The sequence below is a fragment of the Pelophylax lessonae genome, assembly GCF_965119305.1.
Source record: "Pelophylax lessonae genome assembly, chromosome: 9".
NCBI classification, from domain to species: Eukaryota; Metazoa; Chordata; class Amphibia; order Anura; family Ranidae; genus Pelophylax; species Pelophylax lessonae.
Genome location: NC_138776.1, coordinates 120061795 through 120086385, shown reverse-complemented (window position 1 = coordinate 120086385; position 24591 = coordinate 120061795). Strand labels below are relative to the sequence as shown.

The window sequence follows — 24591 nt, the reverse complement described above, 5'->3', positions numbered from 1 at the left end:
TTACAGAGGCTGTGGAGGGAGGGGATCTTTATTCTCCAAAAATATCAAACATATCCACTTCTTAATGGCCGTTTATTCTATTTTTTCCTGAAATTGGTTTTACTGTGGGTTTTTTTGCCACCTCTCTCAGATTACAACAGACCCCCCTCCCCCACTTCCATTTGTTTGGAACAAGCAGGACGCATTAGTTGCAGTCTTGTGCACTGCTCTACATTCACTACAGATGTCATCGTCCATTGTCCATCTTGGGAGCAAGCAGGAGAGACTGTGGCTATGTTCCTGCATACAATATGGGGCCATGATGGAGAATGAACATTGCAACCCACAGGAAGTTAGATTGCAGCAAAAAGAAAAAAAAATGGAGCCTGGAGATTTGGAGGGGGCAGAGAAAATTTACTTTTTCTGAAAACACCCTTGAATAGAATGTAATCTTTTTTTTACACAGAGTTTAGTGTCACTTTAAAAATAGGCCTTCAAAAGTAAAATCTCCTTTTGACTTATGTTAAGCAGAAGTGTGCAGCTATGGCAGGATCAGGTCAACGCTTGATTTTCTTCTAGGCTAGAAGGCATTGCTATCAAGTCTGCATGAACTTTCATTCAAACAGAAGAAGCTCCTCAGTCAGTCTGCAAATACACATTTCTCACTCTGACATTTGATATATCTGACTTTATAATTTCAAATTGGCAAATCATGAGCTATAGTATTAATTAGAAGAGTTCATCCATTCCAGTGCCACCACCAGTCATTTCTCACTCTGACATGTGATATATCTGACACTCAGTGACTTTATCATTTCACATTGGCCCATCCATCATGAGCTATAGTATTAATTAGAAGACTATCATCCATTCCAGAGACCACCTGACCACCAGTCAATGACTGGTGGTCACTGGTCAGGTGGTCTCTGGAATGGATGATAGTCTTCTAATTAATACTATAGCTCATGATGGATGGGCCAATGTGAAATGATAAAGTCACTGAGTGTCAGATATATCACATGTCAGAGTGAGAAATGACTGGCAGTCATTTCTCACTCTGACATTTGATCTGACAGTGACTTTATCATTTCACATTGGCCCATCCATCATGAGCTATAGTATTAATTAGAAGAAGACTAGTACATCCATTCCAGAATCCAGAGACCTGAGACCACCAGAGAGACTTACCTAATGGACGATTACAGCAGCAGGAGGTCAGGCTTAGGTGGTACTGCAGCTGCTGGTAGAAGACAAGACTCGAGGTCACAGTGAAGAAGAAATCCACGGTCCAGTCAGTGTCCACCCACCACGTGACATGCCGGCCCGGCCCGCCCCCGCAGCTAGTTTTCACACACACACACAGGCTGGCCAACCAATCACGTCGTGAGTAGCGGCACAGCGAACCAATCAGGTGTGCAGGCACGCTTGATTGGTTAGCTGTGCAGCGGCTCACGGCAGCGCCAGCTGCTGCTGCGGCTCACCGCGCTGCGCGCTCTGCCTCTGATTCACAGTCAGTCTCCTCATCTGAGTCATCCATCTCCTCTCGAGAATAGCTAGCTGCAGCCGGGCGGCCGCCCACTCGTTATTCAGGAGCGCAGCGCGAGCGAGCGGGGTGGCAACAGGGGTGGCGAGGACTTTGTCTGGGGTGGCAAATGCCACCCCAGCTAGCCCTTTGGCTCCGCCACTGCTCCAGCATTGGAAATCTGAGGTTATCGAGGTGCCCTTATCATGCCCCAGACACACTAACACCCATCCAAAGTGCCGCCTGATCTCCCGCAATGACCCAAAAAAGTAAAGAATCCTGACAGCCGAAGAAACTCCAATTTTTCTTCCTACCTTTATAAAGATGGCGCTGACGGCCAGTCTCCGACCTCCTCTGACGGCTCCTTCTCCGCTGCACCAAGCCCAAGCTCTCAGGGTGACTCCCTGCAGCATTCACCAGATGCCTCTTCACCTCTGTCTCACAGCTCAGCTAAATTCAAGCCCCTCATGTAAGCTGGAATTCACAGCACAAAGGTGAGCACTGACCAGGATTACTTAGAAGACACAAGGGAGCTTGTGGAGACAATAAATGCTTTCCCTACTAAAAATCAGCCCATCTCAGATACCACCTTTTAAGTGACATTAAGAGTTTGGAAAACCAAAAAAAAATGCTTGCAGATGCTAACATAATGCACAAATTATGCTTTGTACTGAACTCAGGCTTACTCTCTTAGAGCAGTACAACAATCATCTTACTTCCCTAAAACTGGCACATTACTCGTGTGGTAACAGGGCTGGAAAACTCCTGGCCCAGAGGCTTAAGGAAAGAAAGTCCCAAACATACCTTATTTGATTCACCCAGTAGATAAGAGCAGAATTGTCAACCCAAAAGACATAGCAGACTCCTTTGCTGAGTATTACTACTTATTATATAACCTTAGGAAATACCTCAATACTCTGCAACCTCCAGATGATGCCATGCAAGCCTTTTTGACAGGTCTTAACTTTCCCTCTCAGTCTAAAGTACAATTGGCATCCCTCAACGTATCTATCATAAGTTCTTAAATAGAGAAAGCAATTAAATTGTTTCCCTCTGGAGAATCTTCTGGCCCTGACAGCCTAACAAATGGTTAATATAAGCTTTTCCAAAATACTATTTCCCCAGCACTGATGAGGGTCTATTCTACAGCAATGTACTCTGCTTCATTCCTGTCTGAAATGTTGAAAGCATATTTTGTTACCATTCTGAAACTGGGTAAGGAACCTACAATCCCATCTAATTTTAGGCCTATTTGGCTACTAAATACAGATGTTAAGCTCTGTGCCAAGATTCTGGCTTATATGCTCCTCCCTATTTTACCAACCCTGATTAAACTCGGTCAAACTGGCTTAACCTCAGGTAGACAGACATCAGATGCTACAAGGATAGTCATCAATATTTTACATATTTTGCTAGAGCCTGTCAGATTCCTTCTCTGCTCCTATCATTGGATGCAGAGAAGGTATTCCTTAACCACTTAAGCCCCGGAAGATTTTACCCCCATTCCGACCAGGGTTTTTTTTGCGATTTTTTACTGCGTGACTTTAACGGACAATTGCACGGTCATGCGACGCTGTACCTAAACGAATTTCATGTCCTTCTTTTTCCCACAAAGAGAGCTTTCTTTTGGTGGTATTTGATCACCTGTGCGATTTTTTGATCATGCGCTATAAACAAAAAAAGAGCGTAAATTTTGCAAAAATAACAATATTTTTCAAATTTTTTTATATGAAATTCCCCCCAAAAAAATGTAAAAATCAAAATTTTTTAACATTTTCGGCTAATTTGTTTTATCCTACATATGTTTGGTAAAAAAAATCGCAAAAAGCGTATTTTGATTGGTTTGCGCAAAAGTTAGCGCGTTTACTAACAAAGGGAAAGATTTTTGTCATTTTTGGTGTTTTTTTTTTTTAACGAGTAATGGCGGCAATCTGCGATTTTTTTTGCGGGACTGCGACATTGCGGCGGACAGATCGGACCCTTGACTGACATTTTTGACACTTTTGGGGTTACCAGTGACATTACTGCAGTAATCAGTGCTAAAAATATGCACTGTTACTGTAAAAATGACACTGGCAGGGAAGGGGTTAACTGTATTGGAGAGGGAGGGGTTAAGTGTGTCCTAGGGGCGTGCTTCTAACTGTAGTGGGACAGGTCTCCTATTGTAAAAACAGAGATCAACGGTTCTACATAGTAGAACCGTCTGATCTCCATTTTTACACAGGGGAGAATGACAGGCGGCTTGTTTACATAAGCCGCCCGCCTTTCTCCCGCTCTACCGACGATCGTAGTGTGACCGGCGGACATCGGGTCCGCCGGTCACAAGCGCGGACTCCTCCGTGAACGAGCCGCGGCGGGCACGCGCTCGCACGCTATTGGCTCACAAACCGGTCACAGGCTAGTGACGTATATATACGTCACTTTGCCTGGCCGGTCGGCAAGTAGTTAACAACCAGCTTATACTGCACCCTGATTGGGCAAAGCTTTGCCCAATCAGGGCACAGAATGCACTGTGCATCTCTGGAAGGTACAGTTCTCTTTTTTATGGATTGGAATCTTGAGTTGCTATGTTGATCTCTTCTGATATGACCCACTTCATGAACCTGTCTGAAAAAAGTGTCTGATATTTAATTTTTATTTTTTTTGTTTTGTGACTGGAAATCGTGCTTGATGATCTCCCTCTCTCTCTCTGCTTGACCCATGTTGCAAAATTCTCTAGGAAGAGGTCCTTCCTTTTCTTTGTAAAATTTTGGCCGCGCCATTAAAAATGCCATAATATATATATATTTTATATATATATTTTTTTTAATTTGAGTGTTGAGCAATGGTCCTGAGTTAACAGTATCTAAATTGCTTCTTTGTAGTGTATTCATGCTAGTCTTGCTGTACTTTCTGAGGTGTTCAATGTTTTTTGTAATGGACAAGAAGAGAAAATAGTGGATAGAATACACCACTGCTTATTTGTATTTAAGCTGCAGCATTTATAGCTGTAGCCAACCAGAGGTACAACGAGACTGCACTATTCAGCATGAATGAAAGTATAATTATTACACTACAAAGAAGCGATCCAGATATTGCATTAACATTAGCTGAGGTATCTTTTCCTCCTACAGATATAACCAAATGCTCTCTGCTTGACTTTAAAATTTGCATTATGGCAACTAAATGGAGCTGAGAGGCATAGGAAATACTATGTCTTTGTAACAAGAGATTCAAAATAACAATTCTATAGAATGATAGAGGAAAACAGCTAATGCATGTGACCAATGGTTACATTTATTTTACTAGTTTCCATTAGCATTCTCTAGAATTGTTAAATTGCATATCTTTTTACAAAGATGTTTGTATATTGTATGCTCCAGAGCTGCATCTAGTGGCCATAATACAATATTTTATTGCTACTAGTACAATAAAATTCATTCAGAAGAGAAAATAGTCTACAGAACATTTGTGCTCACTCACTTTGTGCCGAACAAATGCATTTGCAGAGTCAATGGACAAATGGCTATGCTATGACCAATACTATGACCTTAAACTCAGAATTATTCGTTTTTATAATTATTATATAAGGGGAAGAATTTGTATAAGCAACTCTTAAATTGTGTTAGGTAAATAACTGTCCTTCCTATATTGATTCCATACATATCTTAATAACATTTACTCCCCTGGAACAAATGTGCTTAAGTGGATCTGCTCCCTGGGGCCTATTTTTTCAAACCTGTAAGGGGCTCCATAATGATAATATCCCTAGGCCCCCCTTTTCAACCTTTGGGAGGAAAAACTCAATCATCGGCTTACAGGCTTGCAGTGGGATAATATGCTACTATATATGCCACTGTCTCACTGGTATTACACCCTAGAAAAACTCCACAACATCTTCCCAAAAAACAGCTTCCTTGAGATGCTGGAAACTTTACTACTCCTTTTTTGACTTGCCAAAACATGTACCTTTTTGACAAGCCTTCTTCTCTATCATCACTAAACAGATCAAATGTAATATTCCTGACAACCCTACTTACTTTTACCTACAATTGAAAAATATGGACCCTATTTCATATAACAAGTCCTTACTTTATACATAGGGCTAAAATAATGATCCCCAGATTTTGGAAACAGTTGCACACCCCTGCTATACAATATTGGTGTAGAGCTAAATACCATATGCAACACAAAGGACCTAACTAAATCTCTTAATGACCACGTTAAATAAATTCTGGCTCATCTAGTATCCATGGTTCCTATTCTGATGCTCAAGAAAATACAACTGTCTCATGATTAATATGTGAACATGGTTGATATGAAACCAGAAACCACACATTTTTAACTGTTCCCTTTTCCCATAACGAGATCATTAAAGAGATCATCTAAGTCTGAAAGTGCCCCCCTTGCCCCCTTCTTTTCTTTTCTCTTCTCCCTTCTCCTCCCTTCCCACTTTCTTGAACTCTTCCCCCCTCCCCACACTAAGCTTACACAGGATAACCTACAGTCCTTTTTTATTTAATATGGAGAAGAAAAACCTTCTTATCTGCATGAATAATAATACCTCACCATCATATTTCTGAGGAAAGGGCTTGTTATGATTTTTTGCAAAAACCTCAGTAAAATGGTTATATATAGTATAGCAAGCATTAATAAAATCTGCTTTTAACAAGTTGTTGATACACAAATATATATATATATATATATATATATATATATATATATATATATATATATATATATATATATATATATATATATATATATATATATATATATATCTCCACAGACTGCTATTGTGATACATGCTAGATCTTCTTTATTTGCTTTACTATTTGCTGTATAGCCAAAAAAGCTCTGGAACATACCGTAAATAGTTAAACTCAGGAAAATGCAGCTTCTTTTCAAAGATCCAATAACCTTTGTTAAACCTATATCCACTTTTCTGAAGGATATTCTTTTCTCTTTCACATGCTCAATGCATTGAGAGATCATGGTATGTCTTCAAAATATAATAGTCTTTCCCGCGACTTCCTACTGTTCAACCAAATAGCTTTTGCTGGTTCAGAGTCTTCTCTACTGCTTGGAGTTGATTCTAAATGTCAAGGTCTAATATATTCTGCAATCTGCTTGCTTCTTGCATGTATATTTCGAAGTTCATTTACCAACTAATATAAGAAAGCAAATATAGTGTATTTCTTCTATCATTTAAATGTTTTTAATTTATATTGTATTTGCCATGTTTAGTAATAGGTAGAATAATAAATAAATAGAAAGTATAGTTTTGTGTTTTAAGGTACAAAGACTAGTGTTTCTTTCTGTATCATAGTAGACCACTGGTGGTGCCATCTATTACTCCCCCTTGACCTAATCAAAGTTATTTAGAAGCATAAAATATACATTTCTTCTAATTTTTTCTTTGCTTTTAAACAGCACTTGGATCTTATATTTTTCATATATTGCTAAAAAAAAAAATGATTATGGCTTTCAAAGAAATCTGAAATGACCTGGATGTTATCATGACATTATATTGGTAATATACTCATTTCAACTGTAAGGTAACTTTCAATTTTTATATTTTCCTAGTTAACACCAGTTGGAACCACGGTTTATAATGGATTTGCGGATAAAGGTGCTACAGACATTGATGATGGTCCTAATGGCCAGATTGAATATTTTATCCGATACAACCCAAATGACACAGTAAGTGCACTTCGGCCATTGGTAATATTGCATCTATTTACTTTTTACAAGGAAAAAATATTTCCCTTTACACTCTAATACATATATCTGTAGTCAGAAATATATGACTATAGCTATCCCTGCATATCAAATGTTTCAATCCCCAAAATATATTTTATGTTTGTAGAATAATTAAAGTGACACTAAACTCATTCTTTACAGTAGTCATTTTAAAATATTAAGTATCTCACGACTTTGTCTTTTTATGTTTAAAATTTAGAGTGAGTTGTGCTGTTATTTCTGGACATATGCTTAGTGAGTTAACAGAATGTGTTTACAAGTAGATTTGTAGTTCACCTTGGGGGTGAGCAGGAAAATGGTGGTTACATTCATATACGTAAGGTATATGAATTGGGTTGGGTGTGGAGAATATTCATAGTCACCCTAGAATAGGAAGTTTAAGGATAGCAGAAAAAAATCATGCATTTTAGAGCTGACAAAAAGGAAACAAGAGATACAGTAGAGGGTGCATTCCAGTTATAATTAGACATATTGTGTTTATTTTATTTAATAAAAAATGTGAATTTAGTGTCACTTTCACAGTATAACATGAAACCAGAGATTTAAGTGAAAAGCCTTTCAGTATACTATACAATTGGTTGAATAGGTTGGAAATGTTAAGGCAACAGTAATCAAACCTAAAACTAAAACAAATAATTTTTTCCTCTTGTAAACATTTTGTTTATCATCAGTTTTAGTCAACATAAAAAAAATATGTCACTAGATGTTAAACCTTATAATTGTGCTCTGAGCACTGATCTTTGTAAATTGGTAGTGCTAGGAAACTCATCCCATGTAAGTAACAGGATGTACCAATGTACCCCTTAGACTTTAAGCATACAGCTGTAAAAAAATTTCTGATGTTCTTACACACATGTTTTCTAGGAAAAAAATTCCTGCATGAACAACTTACATATAGATGTAAATGCATAAAAATGTGTGTGTGTGTGTACATAGTTTGTGTTTATGAAAATTTATTTTCCCCCTTTGTTTAGACTTATTGTACTTTATTAGTATTATTATTTAGGATGTATATAGTGCCAGCAGTTTACGCATCGATTTACAATATAAAAGGGAGACAATACAGTTACAATACAATAAAATACAAGAGGATTAAGAGGGCCTTACAATCTAATGGGGTAGGGCAGGTGTTACAAGAGGTTGTAACAGTAGGGAATGAGCTGATGGAAGATTAGTTGGTGGTGTGATAGGCTTCCCTGAAGAGATGAGTTTTCAGGGATCGCCTGAAAGCAGCTAGAGTAGGAGGTAGAGCATTCCAGAGCATTCCAGAGGATTGGAGAGGCCCTGGAGAAATCCTGGAGACAAGCATTGGAGGAGGAGACAAGGGAGCCCGAGAGCAGGAGGTCTTGAGAGGAGTGGAGAGGACGGTTTGGGTGATATTTGGAGACAAGATTGGTAATGTAGCTTGGGGCAGAGTTGTGAATGGCTTTGTATGTTGTGGTTAGTATTTTGAATTTAATTAGCTGGGCAATCGGGAGCCAGTGTAGGGATTGGCAGAGAGGGGAGGCAGACACTGAGCAGTTGGTAAGGTGGACAAGCTTGGCAGCGGCATTCATGATAGACTGAAGAGGGGATAGCCTATGGAGTGGTAGGCCTATGAGAAGGGAGTTGCAATAGTCAAAGCAAGAAATAACAAGGGAGTGAATGAGTAGCTTGGTGGTTTCAATTGTTAAAAAGGGGTGAATTTTAGAGATGTTGCTGAGGTGAAGTCTACAAGCTTTTGACAATGATTGGATTTGGGGCTGAAAGAACAGGTCAGAGTTTAGGATTACACCTAGTAACCTGGCTTGAGGGGAGGGATTGATGGTTGCATAACTTATTTACCTGCATTTATACACGTAAGTGCATAAAGCAAATGTTCTTAGATGCTGATTTATACACAGATTCATGTGTTATGAATCTCAAAGCAGCTCATGTTTACACACTTGTGTGAATGGCTCAGTTAAAAAAAATGCATCTGCATTCAGATCTGTAATTTTAAAACACTTGTGTATGCATATTTTTACAGCTGTGTGAATGAAGCCTAACTGTCACATTACTTTTGTCCAGATTTTGCAGCCATAGCTTCTTTAGCTTATTCATCTGGCTTGCATTTGGTATGCCCACATTCCCTTGCTCTGTTTTGTAAATGTCTATATGCCCCAGAGCTTCTAATGGTACAGTTATAACCTGATATTTAAAGACTTGAAATGGTGTAAAATGTGTACCCTTTACATTTTTTGTATTGTGTGAAATGGTTAATAGTCCTTGTATTCCCTGGCTCGTGTCTGACTCCAGCCAATCTGTTTACTGGCATATAGCAAAGCACTGTTAAGGAACCTACATGTACCCAGCCAATAAAAGCAGGATGCAAAGGCAGCTATGCCCTGATCGCTCATTCATCTGAACGCTACAGAGCCCCATCGTATGAAATTACTCGGGGACGCTCCACATCGCACGAATTTGGCTGCATCTGGCAGATCTCTCGCATAGTTTAAACTTTTCACTCATCTACTTGTCTATATTGTGGGTATTCGCTTGCTGCAAGCCTGTGGTCCATGAATCCTCTGAGATTACTCTCCGTGCATCAGCCCACCTTTCTATTTCTTTCTCTTCCACTAACATACTTTGCCACTGGAGCCATCAGTGATACAGTCTCAGAGAGAGGACACTGGAGAGCAGCCTGAGGGAACCCCCGGTCTATGAGAGACCACCAAAGTAATTATTGACACCTCTTTGTTACAGTATATAACAAGAGGGTAAACTCCATCTGGTGAGTGGGGACCTATATCACACTGTGGTGAACTGGTGGCACTTAAGTGGAAGTTGCAATTGAAGAGAGCACAAGACACTTTATTATATGTGAAGATTTGCTAATTGCATATCGCAAATTTTTGGGACTGAGCACTTTTCTTATCACTTGAATATCATGATCTTTATTGAGCATTGAACTATTGCACGTTACATATTCAACTAATTGTTTGATTTAAAATTGCAAATGCTGTTTGCACACAAGGAACACTCCTGTGGGTCTTTTGAGGAATAAAAGCAGAATAAAGGGTTTTTATATTATGCATTAACAAGGTTTGTATATACACAAAACAAAGTTTGTAAAATATAAATAAAATGCATTTGTGCTTGAAGATATTACTGTGGGCTGGGAAGCAATGTTTTGGGATAGGCGGTGCTATAATCAAATCTGAAATTGTAATTAGAGGTCCCAGGAATGAGTATATATAGTCAGATGTTATTTGATTTTAGGAGTAAATAGCAGGATTGATTATTTCCATTATCTCAAAGAAGCCTGATAGTAATGCTGGTTAGCTTGTCTGGGGCAGATGTAATAACTTTTGCTAGTGCACTGAGCCATGTTTAAATAAATAATGTCTATTAATTACAAAATCTGAAAGTGCAAGAGGATAGCCACTCATGTGACTTGATCAGACCCGATCGGACCAATTGTGTGAAAAGGGCCTTAGGCCTCATTTACACTTGTGTTTGGGGGTATGGTAAAAATGTTCAGCTCAGCTGTGTGTTTTTACCACCCCCAACTGCTCCCCCTTATACTGCAAAGCAGTGGAGGGACAAAAATATATACCGTGGCCCTGATGGTTTTTGTGAAGCTAAAATTATCACCGCTGTTCTGCTCACCCACAGCCTGCCTCTGTTTTCCTGGGCTGTCCTGCTGTATGCAGTCGGGTTGTTAGTATACAGAGTAAAGGTAGGAATATCCATTTCTCCCTCCCCTCTGTGACAAATGAAGCCAGAAACCACAAGGATTATGTCACTTCTGGTTTCAATCCTCTGTTTACCTGGCTGGTCCTAGCCAGGAAAGTAGCCAATCAAACCAATCTGGGTTTGATCAGTTGCCCTGGAGGGCAGGGGAGAGAACAGGGGTCTAATAGATACCTGATTTCTCCAAAAAGAGGACCTGTTACTGCCCCACCTATCACAAGGGAAGTTATTTATTGTCATGGTCTTACCTTCTTGCTGTTCTCCTTCGTTTGACATGTGCTGGCGGCCATCTTGGTTTCTGGGTTTCTTGTAGCCTCCCACCCTGCGGCTCCTCCTTCCCACTGGGAGGAGCTGGATGCCTAGCTCATATATATAGGAGGTCTGTGGCTTCAGTTCCCTGCTTGGTCCTCCTGTGTTCACATGCTTCTAAGACTGCTGCTGCTTCTGGTTCCTGTTCCTGGCTTCGTCTGACTACCCTGCTGGTTCCTGTTCCTGGCTTCGTCTGACTACCCTGCTGGTTCCTGATCCTGGCTTCGTCTGACTACCCTGTTGGTTCCTGACCCCTGGCTTCGCAAAAGACTCTGCATCAGTTTCGCCATCCGTTTGGACTTTTGCTTTACAGCTTGTTTTTCAATAAAGCTTTCTTATTTTCACTTATCTGTTGTTGTACGTCTGGTTCATGGTTCCGTGACATTAGGACCAAGCCATGAATTCTGACGGTACAGGGCCATCCTCGCTACCCACGCTGGTTGCCAGACTTGATCAGCAGGATCACCTGTTGGGCCGGTTCGCCGTGGCGTTGCAAACCCTGCTTGAACGCACGGTACCACAGGCCATGAATTCTGACGGTACAGGGCCATCCTCTCTACCCTCGCTGGTTGCCAGACTTGATCAGCAGGATCACCTGTTGGGTCAGTTCGCCGTGGCGTTGCAAACCCTGCTTGAACGCACGGCTCATTTCGCTCCCGTTGCCGATGGGTCGGTTGTCGCTCCTGGGCCCGCTCCTACTGCCGCTCCGGTTGTTGCGCCAGAGTCTACCCCGACACCTGTTGTTGCGCCTGCGGTGTTTCGGGGTATGTCCGGTTCTGCCCCCCTTCCACAGCGCTTTGGGGGAGAGCCAACTCAGTGCCGAGGTTTCCTTAACCAGGTGGGCATTTATTTCGAGTTGCTGCCACATGCCTTTCCTACTGAGAGATCAAAGGTGGGCTTCTTAATCTCGCTGCTCTCGGACAAGGCCTTGGCCTGGGCCAGCCCTTTATGGGAGAACAACAATCCGGTGGTTGCCGAGTTTTCCGGTTTTGTTGCTTCTCTTCGGAAGGTATTCGATGTGCCGGCTCGTGCTGCCTCTGCTGCGAAGCTCCTTATGTACATCAGACAGGGTTCACGATCCGTAGCTGAATACGCCATTGAGTTTCGTACCCTGGCAGCAGAGGTGGGCTGGAATAATGAGGCTCTGGTCGCTGCTTTCTCTCATGGTCTCTCGGATGCCTTGAAGGATGAGGTTGCAGCTAAGGACCTACCAGTGGAGCTCGAGTCTCTTATTTCTTTCCTGATTTTGATTGACACCAGACTCAGGGAGAGACCTTCCTTTAAGGAGAGTCTGCGGAGGCCTCCTAACAGATTGGCGCCTACCTTTGTTGTCCCACCCGTGCCTCCCTCTCCTCCCACGCCTCCTGGGGATGACTTGTCTGGGGGTGAACCCATGCAGCTGGGGTTTGCTCGCCTGTCCGAGGGGGAGAGGGTACTCCGGAGACGCGAGGGCCGATGCATGTACTGTGGTCTCGGTGGGCATTTTCGGTTGGCATGTCCGAACCGTCCGGGAAACGCTCGCACCTGAGATCCGGTCGGGGGCAGATCTTGGGTGGAGTCTCCTCGTCCCCGGTTTCCCGTGTTGACAAACCACTGATCACTGTTGTCCTCTCCTGGGTCGGGGGCTCGGTGACGACCCAGGCGTTGGTGGACTCTGGTGCTGGTGGTTTGTTCATTGATAGTGTGTTCGCTGCCGCCAATTCCATTCCTCTGCAGGCTCGAGGTTCTCCTCTGGCTCTTGAGGCGATAGACGGCAGACCCCTTCTGCCGCCACACGTGACTCATGAGACCCTTCCAGTGGGGTTAGCCATTGGTGCAGTCCACAGAGAGTCGGTCTGCTCTCCACACTACTCGGTGGTCTTGGGGTACCCCTGGCTCCAGAAGCATAATCCGATTTTCGATTGGAGATCGGCCGAGATCCTCACGTGGTCACCGCAGTGTGGGGCTAGTTGCATCCATGGGCCTGTCAAGTTGCTGTGTACTTCCTCGGACTCTCTGTTGCCCCCTGAATACGAGGAGTACCGGGATGTATTCGATAAGGTGCGCGCGGTTGCCCTACCTCCGCACCGCCCATACGATTGTGCCATCGAGTTACAATCTGGTGCCGTTCCTCCTCGTGGCAAAGTCTATCCACTGTCGGTAGCGAATGAGGCCATGGAGGAGTACGTGAGGGAGGCGCTTTCACGCGGACACATTCGCAAATCCTCGTCCCCGGCAGGGGCTGGATTTTTCTTTGTGAAAAAGAAGGGCGGTGAGTTGAGGCCTTGCATCGATTACAGGGGTCTCAATCGCATCACGATCAAGAACGCTTACCCGATACCCTTGATTTCCGAGCTGTTCGATCGCCTTAAAGGGGCCACGGTCTTTACCAAACTCGACCTGAGGGCGGCATATAACCTCGTAAGGATCAAGGCGGGCGATGAGTGGAAGACCGCGTTTAACACCAGGACCGGTCATTATGAATCCTTGGTTATGCCCTTTGGGCTGTGCAATGCGCCCGCAGTCTTTCAGGAATTCATCAACGATGTTTTCCGTGACCTGTTGCAGCAGTGTGTGGTGGTCTATTTGGATGACATCTTGGTATATTCTGAGTCCATGGAGACCCACATTCTGGATGTCAAACGAGTGTTGCAACGGTTACGAGAGAACAAGCTGTTCGGTAAGCTTGAGAAATGCGAATTTCACCGATCCCAGGTAACCTTCTTAGGTTACATCATTTCCGCTGAGGGGTTCTCCATGGATCCTGAGAAGGTTTCGGCTGTCTTACAGTGGCCCCAGCCCAGTGGTCTTCGCTCCCTGCAGTGCTTTTTGGGCTTCGCCAATTATTATCGGAAGTTCATCAGGGACTTTTCCATGCTAGCCAAGCCTCTCACGGATCTGACCAGGAAGGGCAGTAATTCCCAGGTCTGGCCGCCCGAGGCCATCCGAGCTTTTGAGGCTCTAAAGTCCGCCTTTGTGTCAGCTCCGATTCTGTCGCATCCCAACCCTGGGTTGCCCTTTGTCCTCGAGGTGGACGCGTCTGAGACGGGAGTAGGCGCCCTTCTGTCTCAGCGTAGAACACCAGAGGGTCCTCTGCTTCCTTGTGGGTTTTACTCCCGGAAACTGTCTTCCGCGGAGTGCAACTACCAGATTGGTGACAGGGAGTTATTGGCCATCGTGCAGGCTCTTAAAGAATGGAGGCACTTGCTCGAGGGTTCGGTGGTTCCGGTCCTCATCCTGACGGACCACAAGAATCTGACCTACCTCTCTGAGGCCAAGAGATTAACACCACGTCAGGCCAGATGGGCTCTGTTCTTGTCACGTTTTAATTACGTGGTCTCCTACCTACCCGGTTCCAAGAACATCAGGGCGGATGCCTTATCACGGCAGTACTCCGACCTGTCCAGGGAGGAGTCTATTCCGACTTCGGTCATACCTCCGAATCAGATCCTGGCCGCCATTCGCACCAGCCTGACCTCTCCCCTGGGTGAGCAGATTTTGGCGGCTCAATCTGGTGCTCCCTCTGGGAGACCCAACGGCAGATGTTTTGTGCCTGAGGAGTTGCGCACTCGGTTGTTGCGAACCTACCATAACTCCAAGACCGCGGGGCATCCTGGAAAGAATCAGCTGTCCTGGGCTGTTTCACGTCTGTTCTGGTGGCCTTCCCTACGTTCCGACATCGCCGCATATGTAGCGGCATGCTCCGTTTGTGCCCAGAGTAAGTCTCCTCGGCACCTTCCGTTGGGCCTTCTGCAACCCTTAGCCACCGGGGAGCGCCCATGGTCACACCTGGGGATGGATTTCATTGTGGACCTCCCTGCATCCCGAGGCCATACGGTCATTCTCATGATTGTGGATAGGTTTTCCAAAATGTGCCACTGTGTTCCTCTCAAGAAGTTACCCTCTGCACAGGAGTTGGCCACGATTTTTGCCAGGGAGGTCTTCCGGTTGCACGGTTTGCCCAAGGAGATTGTGTCGGATCGGGGGAGTCAGTTTGTGTCCAGGTTCTGGCGCGCCTTTTGCTCCCAGTTGGGGATTCATCTCTCCTTCTCCTCGGCCTACCACCCTCAGTCCAATGGGGCCGCAGAACGATCCAATCAGGCCTTGGAGCAATTCCTTCGTTGCTATGTCTCCGATCACCAAGACAATTGGGTTGACCTCCTGCCTTGGGCTGAGTTTGCCAGGAACACGGCGGTGAACTCTTCCTCTGGGACGTCTCCCTTCATGGCCAACTATGGGTTCCAACCTGCCGTGTTACCGGAGGTATTCTCTCCCCAGGATATTCCGGCTGTGGAGGATCACCTTTCCGTCCTACGTGCTTCTTGGGTACAGATCCAGAGGTCCCTTGAGGTCTCTGTGCAGCGCCAGAGACTCCAGGCTGATCACAGACGAGCGCCTGCTCCTTCCTACCAGGCCGGAGACCGTGTATGGTTGTCCACCCGCAACCTCAACCTTCGAGTGCCCACTCCCAAGCTGGCGCCTCGCTTTGTTGGTCCCTTCCGAGTGCTTCGCAGGGTAAACCCGGTAGCCTATGCCCTTGCGCTTCCTCCTGGCATGCGGATCTCCAACGTGTTTCATGTCTCCCTGTTGAAGCCACTGGTGTGTAATCGTTTCACTTCCTCGGTTCCTCGGCCTCGTCCGGTCCGAGTGGGCAATCGTGAGGAGTATGAGGTGAGCAATATCCTGGACTCACGCCTGGTCCGCGGTCGGGTGCAGTTTTTGGTTCATTGGCGTGGTTATGGTCCAGAGGAGCGTTCCTGGGTTCCCTCCGCAGATGTCCATGCTCCTGCCTTGCTCCGAGCCTTCCACGCACGCTTCTCTCAGAAACCGTTCTTTACTCCGCGGAGGAGGGGCCCTTGAGGGGGAGGTACTGTCATGGTCTTACCTTCTTGCTGTTCTCCTTCATTTGACATGTGCTGGCGGCCATCTTGGTTTCTGGGTTTCTTGTAGCCTCCCACCCTGCGGCTCCTCCTTCCCACTGGGAGGAGCTGGATGCCTAGCTCATATATATAGGAGGTCTGTGGCTTCAGTTCCCTGCTTGGTCCTCCTGTGTTCACATGCTTCTAAGACTGCTGCTGCTTCTGGTTCCTGTTCCTGGCTTCGTCTGACTACCCTGCTGGTTCCTGTTCCTGGCTTCGTCTGACTACCCTGCTGGTTCCTGATCCTGGCTTCGTCTGACTACCCTGTTGGTTCCTGACCCCTGGCTTCGCAAAAGACTCTACATCAGTTTCGCCATCCGTTTGGACTTTTGCTTTACAGCTTGTTTTTCAATAAAGCTTTCTTATTTTCACTTATCTGTTGTTGTACGTCTGGTTCATGGTTCCGTGACATTTATCCCCTGTAAAAGCAAAAAAGTTGAACAATAAAAACACAAAAAGCAATATTTCTAGCACCAGACCTCCTGTCAAACTCTAAACTGGTAACATGTAAAGGCTTTTAAAGCATCGCTATCCCTTGAAGACAAGGCTGCATTTTTTTCGGTGGGGCGGGGTCAGAGGTAGGGTTTTCGGGGCCCCATCACCTAGGCTGTACAGGGTCCCATGATTTCTAACAGCAGCCTTGAATGAAGATATTCATTTCAGTTTATAGAGCTATCCTAATATGGAAGTAAATGTAAATTATTTTAGATGGATTTCTCTAGGCAATCTACAGGATAAGTTCTCTAGGCACTACAGGGGGAGGAGTGCCTATGAAGTGCACCATGCTAATACCCTTCTCAGTAGCTTTTCCTTCAAGAATTTTACAAGCCTTATGACATGGAGAGTAATACAAGCTTTCTCTTACTACAGGAACAAAGTAATGTGGGCTATGACATAGAAGGAAATAAATAAAATAATAAAAAAGAGTCCACAAAACCTCTGACCATAAAAATTATAATGAAAGCAAACAATAAAGTAGGGCTCCACTAGGGGCCAACATAAACAATTTCAAGTGAAAATGAAAGTCCACTCTCAAAAGAATATTTCAGGGCTCCACAGGGGGGCCAGTGTAGAACCTTGTGTAAAAATAAAATGCCACAGTTCCACGTGTTTTAGTGCCAATCAACTCGTACATAGATATATTAATTCCCTTACTGAAAAACCAGGATCTCCAGATTTTAGGAGATCACTAGCGCAGGATACACCAAATATAAATCACATCAGGTTATGGTAACAAAACAACCTCCACGACTACCAGGTCCTCCACTGGCTGTCCAGAAAGCACAATTCTCTGCAGTAAGATTCAAAGGAAAATACAAAGGATCATAAAGTATTATTGCTAAAAAACACTATTTATTTCAAGCAAATATACTAATACAAGCATCTCAGTAACAAAAGCTCACAGACCGCATGCTGTGGTACGCCAGCAGGTGTGATGACATCATAGGCTTCTAGTCTCTCCCAACTAATTTTGTCTATAAAAGGGGCATTCTCGGGGGACAAAAAGAAGGGCAGCTGATGTCTGTGCATCATTTATATGCTGGAGGTGTCATTTCCTGCTGGAAGTGTCATTTCCTGCTGGAGGTGAGGCAGCAGGATGGCCACCTCATCACTTCCTGTTTTCAGCCCTTTGAGTACTGGCAACAGACCTGCTTAAACTTTAGCAAAATTGCTGACAGATGACTTTCTGTTATTTCACTGCCTGCCAGAAGTGATGCAGCAGGAAGGTCGCCGCATCACTTCCTGCTTTCAGCCATTTTGTGACCCTCATTAATTTCAGCTGGAATCCTTAATTTGTAAAGGTATATAAATGATTCCCAGAGGTCAGTGGCCCTTCTTTATGTCCCCTGAGGATGTCCATTGCATACACAAAATATGTAGGGAGGGGATAGCATCTTATGACATAATCACATCCGCTGGTGTACCGCAACGTGGGGTCTATGAGGTTTTGTTACCCTGAGATGCTTGTGAGTATATTTGTGTATTTGTCCTGTGGATTTTACACAGGCTGTATTATCTGAAATGCCCAGTAGATGGCAGATGGACTCAGTATGCTGTTAATAAAACTTTGAGCATGGATCACAGGACTTGGCCCTTTCAGTCACAGGATTGTTGCATCATCACAGTGTGACCAGGAAGTGGTGTGTGAGGAAAGACTGAGGGAGATAGACACCAGCTCTGGATGACTTCTTATCCTTCTGCTCAGGCTTTATCACCTATTAATGTCCTGGGAGGACTTCCTGCACAGCTCTGAGGAAGGAGGTCATGGAAGACTTCTAGAAGTTACCACATGCTCAGCCAGAGAAAGGACATGTGACTAGCTGTGAAAGACTGCAGCACAGAGATAGAACCCTGTTGAGAGAACTTACTTCACCCAAGACCACACCAGCTGAGAGAGGGACCCCTGGCAAAGACACACACTGAGTCCAGACGTCTGGTGAATCCAGTGAGAGGAGACTGCAGCGGACTGATCTGGTAAATTGCATTGTGAGGGTAAGCCAAGCCTCTCCCTGTATCACCACAGGGCACCTGTCTCCTCACTCACAGTAAAGACTCTGAGGTCCAGAGTGGACTTTGCACAGCTCAGGCTGCTTCAATGACTCTGTGGAACAGGACTTATAAGGGCCCCAACTCTCCTATGTGCACCAACGGCCATTAGGGTGAAGATAAGGGGGTGGGACGCAGGTGTGCTAGTGGGTGGGTGAGGAAAATCCACATTGCATTGTTATCTGTGTTACTCTATTGTATTTTCCTATGTATGTTGGTTCATTTGCTACTTACTATATAAAGTTAGTTCCAGTTAGGCTGTGTCAGTCTCATTGCACCAAGTATGTTCCCAGTGGGACCCCACATCCCTACCCCGGATGCCCCACTGGTTGGAGGCACTGCCGCAGACATGTACCCCAGCTCCCATATAGCGGAGGCTCAGGATCCGCCTGTCAGGCATAGTGAGTTAACTAGGGTTAGGGACCCCAAAGACACTAGGGGGCGCCCTCAAAACCCCGTTACATTTGCTTAAAATAAATTGGTGTTTTTAGCAATATTACTCTATGGTCCTTTGTATTTTCTTACTGCAGCGAATTGCGCTTTCTGAACAGCCAGTGGAGGACCTGGTAGGCATGGAGGTTGTTACCATACCCTGATATGATTCATATTTGGTGTATCCTTGCTAGGAAAAACGCTGGCAAGAGGAAAAATTCCCCAAATACCTCATATATCCATATATTAGCCTCATTTGTAAGCTGATGGACACCTTGATTGCAACAAAGAAGTGCAATTTATTCCTAATGAAAAAATAAAAGATTTTTCTGCAATATTAGTAATTGACGATATTTTTAATTAAATAAGAAGGGAATAACATAATAATTTTGGAGGACAGCAGTGGGGGAAAGGAGGCAGCAGCAAGACCCCAACAATAGCAATGATTGGCAATCTTTAATTAAATATAATGTAATAGGAAGAGAATAAAATGTGATTATAGAGGACAGAGATGGGGAAAAAACAGCAGCAAGACCCGATAAGACTCTGGGGAAAAGAGTCATAAATCGGGGGAAAGCCGCGGGTGCCCATATGATCCCCTGCCCAATACTGGGGAATACACCAGCCCCCCATAAGTGAGATTAACAAGCCGAATGTCACTGACAGAAAGCACAAAAGCACAAACATATGAAAACAAATTCTGCAATGGAAAAATTCCCCCACATGTTTATACCCAGAAATAAATACAAATATTTTATTATTAAGGGTTTTATAACTTAATGCGAAAAAAAATATATATTTTCTTTTCCCCTTTCTTTTCTCTCTTCTCCCCCTTCTTTCTTTTTACATGAAAGTAGTGTTGAGCGAACACGGACTGTATTATTCGTGTTCGTACCGAATAATTGGATTTTTTGTACCCGAACACGGACACGGACACTTTACTGTATGTTCGGGTAAAAATCCGTGTTCGGTCGTTTTATTTCCGGGTTTTGCATGCTTTGGCGCTCTTTTCATGGCGGGCTTTCAACAGCCAATCAACAATCGTTTAACTGGTGTGCCTTAAGCCATCCCAGCCATGCCTGCAAATGTCTCAGTAGCTGTGATTGGCCGTCTGAAGCATGTGACCAAGTCTTTATAAGTTCGAGGCAGCCGCAGCGGCGTCATTATGCTGCTTAGATTCAGGGACAGAGCACACATCAACGTGCTGGCTGCTGATTAGGGAAAGATAGGCAGGAAAAAACCATTTGTGTCCGGATAGAATTGAGGGACAGGTCGGAGTGTTTAGGCAGGGCGAGTTGTAGGCATTTTAGGGATAGAGTCTGCTGAATTATATAGGGTCAGTGTCTTCTACAAACTACAATCGATATTGCTGTGTGGGGGGTGGGGTCTGCACTCAATCCTGATCTACGATCTCTTCTCAATCCTGTTAGGGACAGAGTCTGCTGAATTTTAGGGAAACTGTGTTCTACAAACTACAATCGATATTGCTGTGTGGTGTGGGATTGGAGATAGGCAGGTGTCAGTGATCCACATCCATTTTTCTGTGTGTGAGCTGCAGTGAACACAATCTTTTTGGGCTGCAGTGAACACAATCTTTTTGGGCTGCAGTGAACACAATCTTTTTGGGCTGCAGTGAACACAATCTTTTTGGGCTGCAGTGAACACAATCTTTTTGGGCTGCAGTGAACACAATCTTTTTGGGGTGCAGTGAACAAAATCTTTTTGGGGTGCAGTGAACACAATCCTTTTTGGTGTGCAGTGAACACAATCTTTGTGGGGTGCAGTGAACAAAATCCTTTGTGGGGTGCAGTGAACACAATCTTTTTGGGGTGCAGTGAACAAAATCCTTTTTGGGGTGCAGTGAACAACATCCTTTTTGGGGTGCAGTGAACACAATCTTTTTGGGGTGCAGTGAACAAAATCCTTTGTGGGGTGCAGTGAACACAATCTTTTTGGGGTGCAGTGAACACAATCTTTTTGGGGTGGAGTGAACAACATCCTTTTTGGGGTGCAGTGAACAAAATCCTTTTTGGGGTGCAGTGAACAAAATCATTTTTGGGGTGCAGTGAACACAATCTTTTTGGGGTGCAGTGAACACAATCTTTGTGGGGTGCAGTGAACACAATCTTTTTGGGGTGGAGTGAACAACATCCTTTTTGGGGTGCAGTGAACAACATCCTTTTTGGGGTGCAGTGAACACAATCTTTTTGGGGTGCAGTGAACACAATCTTTGTGGGGTACAGTGAACAGAATCTTTGTGGGGTGCAGTGAACACAATCTTTGGGGGGTACAGTGAACACAATCTTTGTGAGGTGCAGTGAACACAATCTTTGTGGGGTGCAGTGAACACAATCATTGTGGGGTGCAGTGAACTCAATCTTTGTGGGGTACAGTGAACACAATCTCATACTGAAGGTTTGAGGGTGCTGCCTGTTCCATACTCCCCCTACTCCTCATCTAGCCTTTTAGGGGTACAAACAATAGTAATTGGGGCCTAGTGTGGTTGTGTACGTGTGATATACATACACTTTTTTGGGATCATATTTTCTATTCCGCTATTTAATCAAAAACCTTTGGGGATCAGTTAAATTGGGGGATAGTCTGTGTTGGTACGTGTGAGAGAGATCCACCTTTCCAAGTTGTTGAGGTTCATCTCATACTTCTGAAGGTTTGAGGGTGCTGCCTGTTCCATACTCCCCCTACTCCTAGCCTTTTAGGGGTACAAACAATAGTAATTGGGGCCTAGTGTGGTTGTGTACGTGTGATATACATAAACTTTTTTGGGATCATATTTTCTATTCCGCTATTTAATCAAAAACCTCTGGGGATCAGTTAAATTGGGGGATAGTCTGTGTTGGTACGTGTGAGAGAGATCCACCTTTCCAAGTTGTTGGGGTTCATCTCATACTTCTGAAGGTTTGAGGGTGCTGCCTGTTCCATACTCCCCCTACTCCTAGCCTTTTAGGGGTACAAACAATAGTAATTGGGGCCTAGTGTGGTTGTGTACGTGTGATATACATACACTTTTTTGGGATCATATTTTCTATTCCGCTATTTAATCAAAAACCTTTGGGGATCAGTTAAATTGGGGGATAGTCTGTGTTGGTACGTGTGAGAGAGATCCACCTTTCCAAGTTGTTGGGGTTCATCTCATACTTCTGAAGGTTTGAGGGTGCTGCCTGTTCCATACTCCCCCTACTCCTAGCCTTTTAGGGGTACAAACAATAGTAATTGGGGCCTAGTGTGGTTGTGTACGTGTGATATACATACACTTTTTTTGGATCATATTTTCTATTCCGCTATTTAATCAAAAACCTTTGGGGATCAGTTAAATTGGGGGATAGTCTGTGTTGGTACGTGTGAGAGAGATCCACCTTTCCAAGTTGTTGGGGTTCATCTCATACTTCTGAAGGTTTGAGGGTGCTGCCTGTTCCATACTCCCCCTACTCCTAGCCTTTTAGGGGTACAAACAATAGTAATTGGGGCCTAGTGTGGTTGTGTACGTGTGATATACATACACTTTTTTGGGATCATATTTTCTATTCCGCTATTTAATCAAAAACCTTTGGGGATCAGTTAAATTGGGGGATAGTCTGTGTTGGTACGTGTGAGAGAGATCCACCTTTCCAAGTTGTTGGGGTTCATCTCATACTTCTGAAGGTTTGAGGGTGCTGCCTGTTCCATACCCCCCCTACTCCTCATCTAGCCTTTTAGGGGTACAAACAATAGTAATTGGGGCCTAGTGTGGTTGTGTACGTGTGATATACATACACTTTTTTTGGATCATATTTTCAATTCCGCTATTTAATCAAAAACCTTTGGGGATCAGTTAAATTGGGGGATAGTCTGTGTCGGTACGTGTGAGAGAGATCCACCTTTCCAAGTTGTTGGGGTTCATCTCATACTTCTGAAGGTTTGAGGGTGCTGCCTGTTCCATACTCCCCCTACTCCTCATCTAGCCTTTTAGGGGTACAAACAATAGTAATTGGGGCCTAGTGTGGTTGTGTACGTGTGATATACATACACTTTTTTTGGATCATATTTTCTATTCCGCTATTTAATCAAAAACCTTTGGGGATCAGTTAAATTGGGGGATAGTCTGTGTTGGTACGTGTGAGAGAGATCCACCTTTCCAAGTTGTTGGGGTTCATCTCATACTTCTGAAGGTTTGAGGGTGCTGCCTGTTCCATACTCCCCCTACTCCTCATCTAGCCTTTTAGGGGTACAAACAATAGTAATTGGGGCCCAGTGTGGTTGTGTACGTGTGATATACATACACTTTTTTGGGATCATATTTTCTATTCCGCTATTTAATCAAAAACCTTTGGGGATCAGTTAAATTGGGGGATAGTCTGTGTCGGTACGTGTGAGAGAGATCCACCTTTCCAAGTTGTTGGGGTTCATCTCATACTTCTGAAGGTTTGAGGGTGCTGCCTGTTCCATACCCCCCCTACTCCTCATCTAGCCTTTTAGGGGTACAAACAATAGTAATTGGGGCCTAGTGTGGTTGTGTACGTGCGAGATACATACACTTTTTTTGATCATATTTCCTATTCCGCTATTCAATAAAAACCTTTGAGGATCAATTGAATTGCGGGATAGTCTGTGTCGGTACGTGTGAGAGAGATCCACCTTTCCAAGTTGTTGGGGTTCATCTCATACTTCTGAAGGTTTGAGGGTGCTGCCTGTTCCATACTCCCCCTACTCCTAGCCTTTTAGGGGTACAAACAATAGTAATTGGGGCCTAGTGTGGTTGTGTACGTGTGATATACATACACTTTTTTGGGATCATATTTTCTATTCCGCTATTTAATCAAAAACCTTTGGGGATCAGTTAAATTGGGGGATAGTCTGTGTTGGTACGTGTGAGAGAGATCCACCTTTCCAAGTTGTTGGGGTTCATCTCATACTTCTGAAGGTTTGAGGGTGCTGCCTGTTCCATACTCCCCCTACTCCTAGCCTTTTAGGGGTACAAACAATAGTAATTGGGGCCTAGTGTGGTTGTGTACGTGTGATATACATACACTTTTTTTGGATCATATTTTCTATTCCGCTATTTAATCAAAAACCTTTGGGGATCAGTTAAATTGGGGGATAGTCTGTGTTGGTACGTGTGAGAGAGATCCACCTTTCCAAGTTGTTGGGGTTCATCTCATACTTCTGAAGGTTTGAGGGTGCTGCCTGTTCCATACTCCCCCTACTCCTAGCCTTTTAGGGGTACAAACAATAGTAATTGGGGCCTAGTGTGGTTGTGTACGTGTGATATACATACACTTTTTTGGGATCATATTTTCTATTCCGCTATTTAATCAAAAACCTTTGGGGATCAGTTAAATTGGGGGATAGTCTGTGTTGGTACGTGTGAGAGAGATCCACCTTTCCAAGTTGTTGGGGTTCATCTCATACTTCTGAAGGTTTGAGGGTGCTGCCTGTTCCATACCCCCCCTA

The 24591-nt window shown here is 44.1% G+C and overlaps 1 protein-coding gene across 1 annotated transcript in view; it reads left to right on the top strand.

Annotated features, from left to right (window-relative positions):
* The window catches only part of PCDH15 (protocadherin related 15), a 1730880-nt gene that overhangs the window by 679389 nt on the left and 1026900 nt on the right, over positions 1–24591 (top strand). The window contains exon 7 of the mRNA XM_082269384.1: positions 7067–7183. Within this exon, the coding sequence (XP_082125510.1) occupies positions 7067–7183 (117 nt within the window). The remainder of the gene's footprint in view (positions 1–7066; positions 7184–24591) is intronic.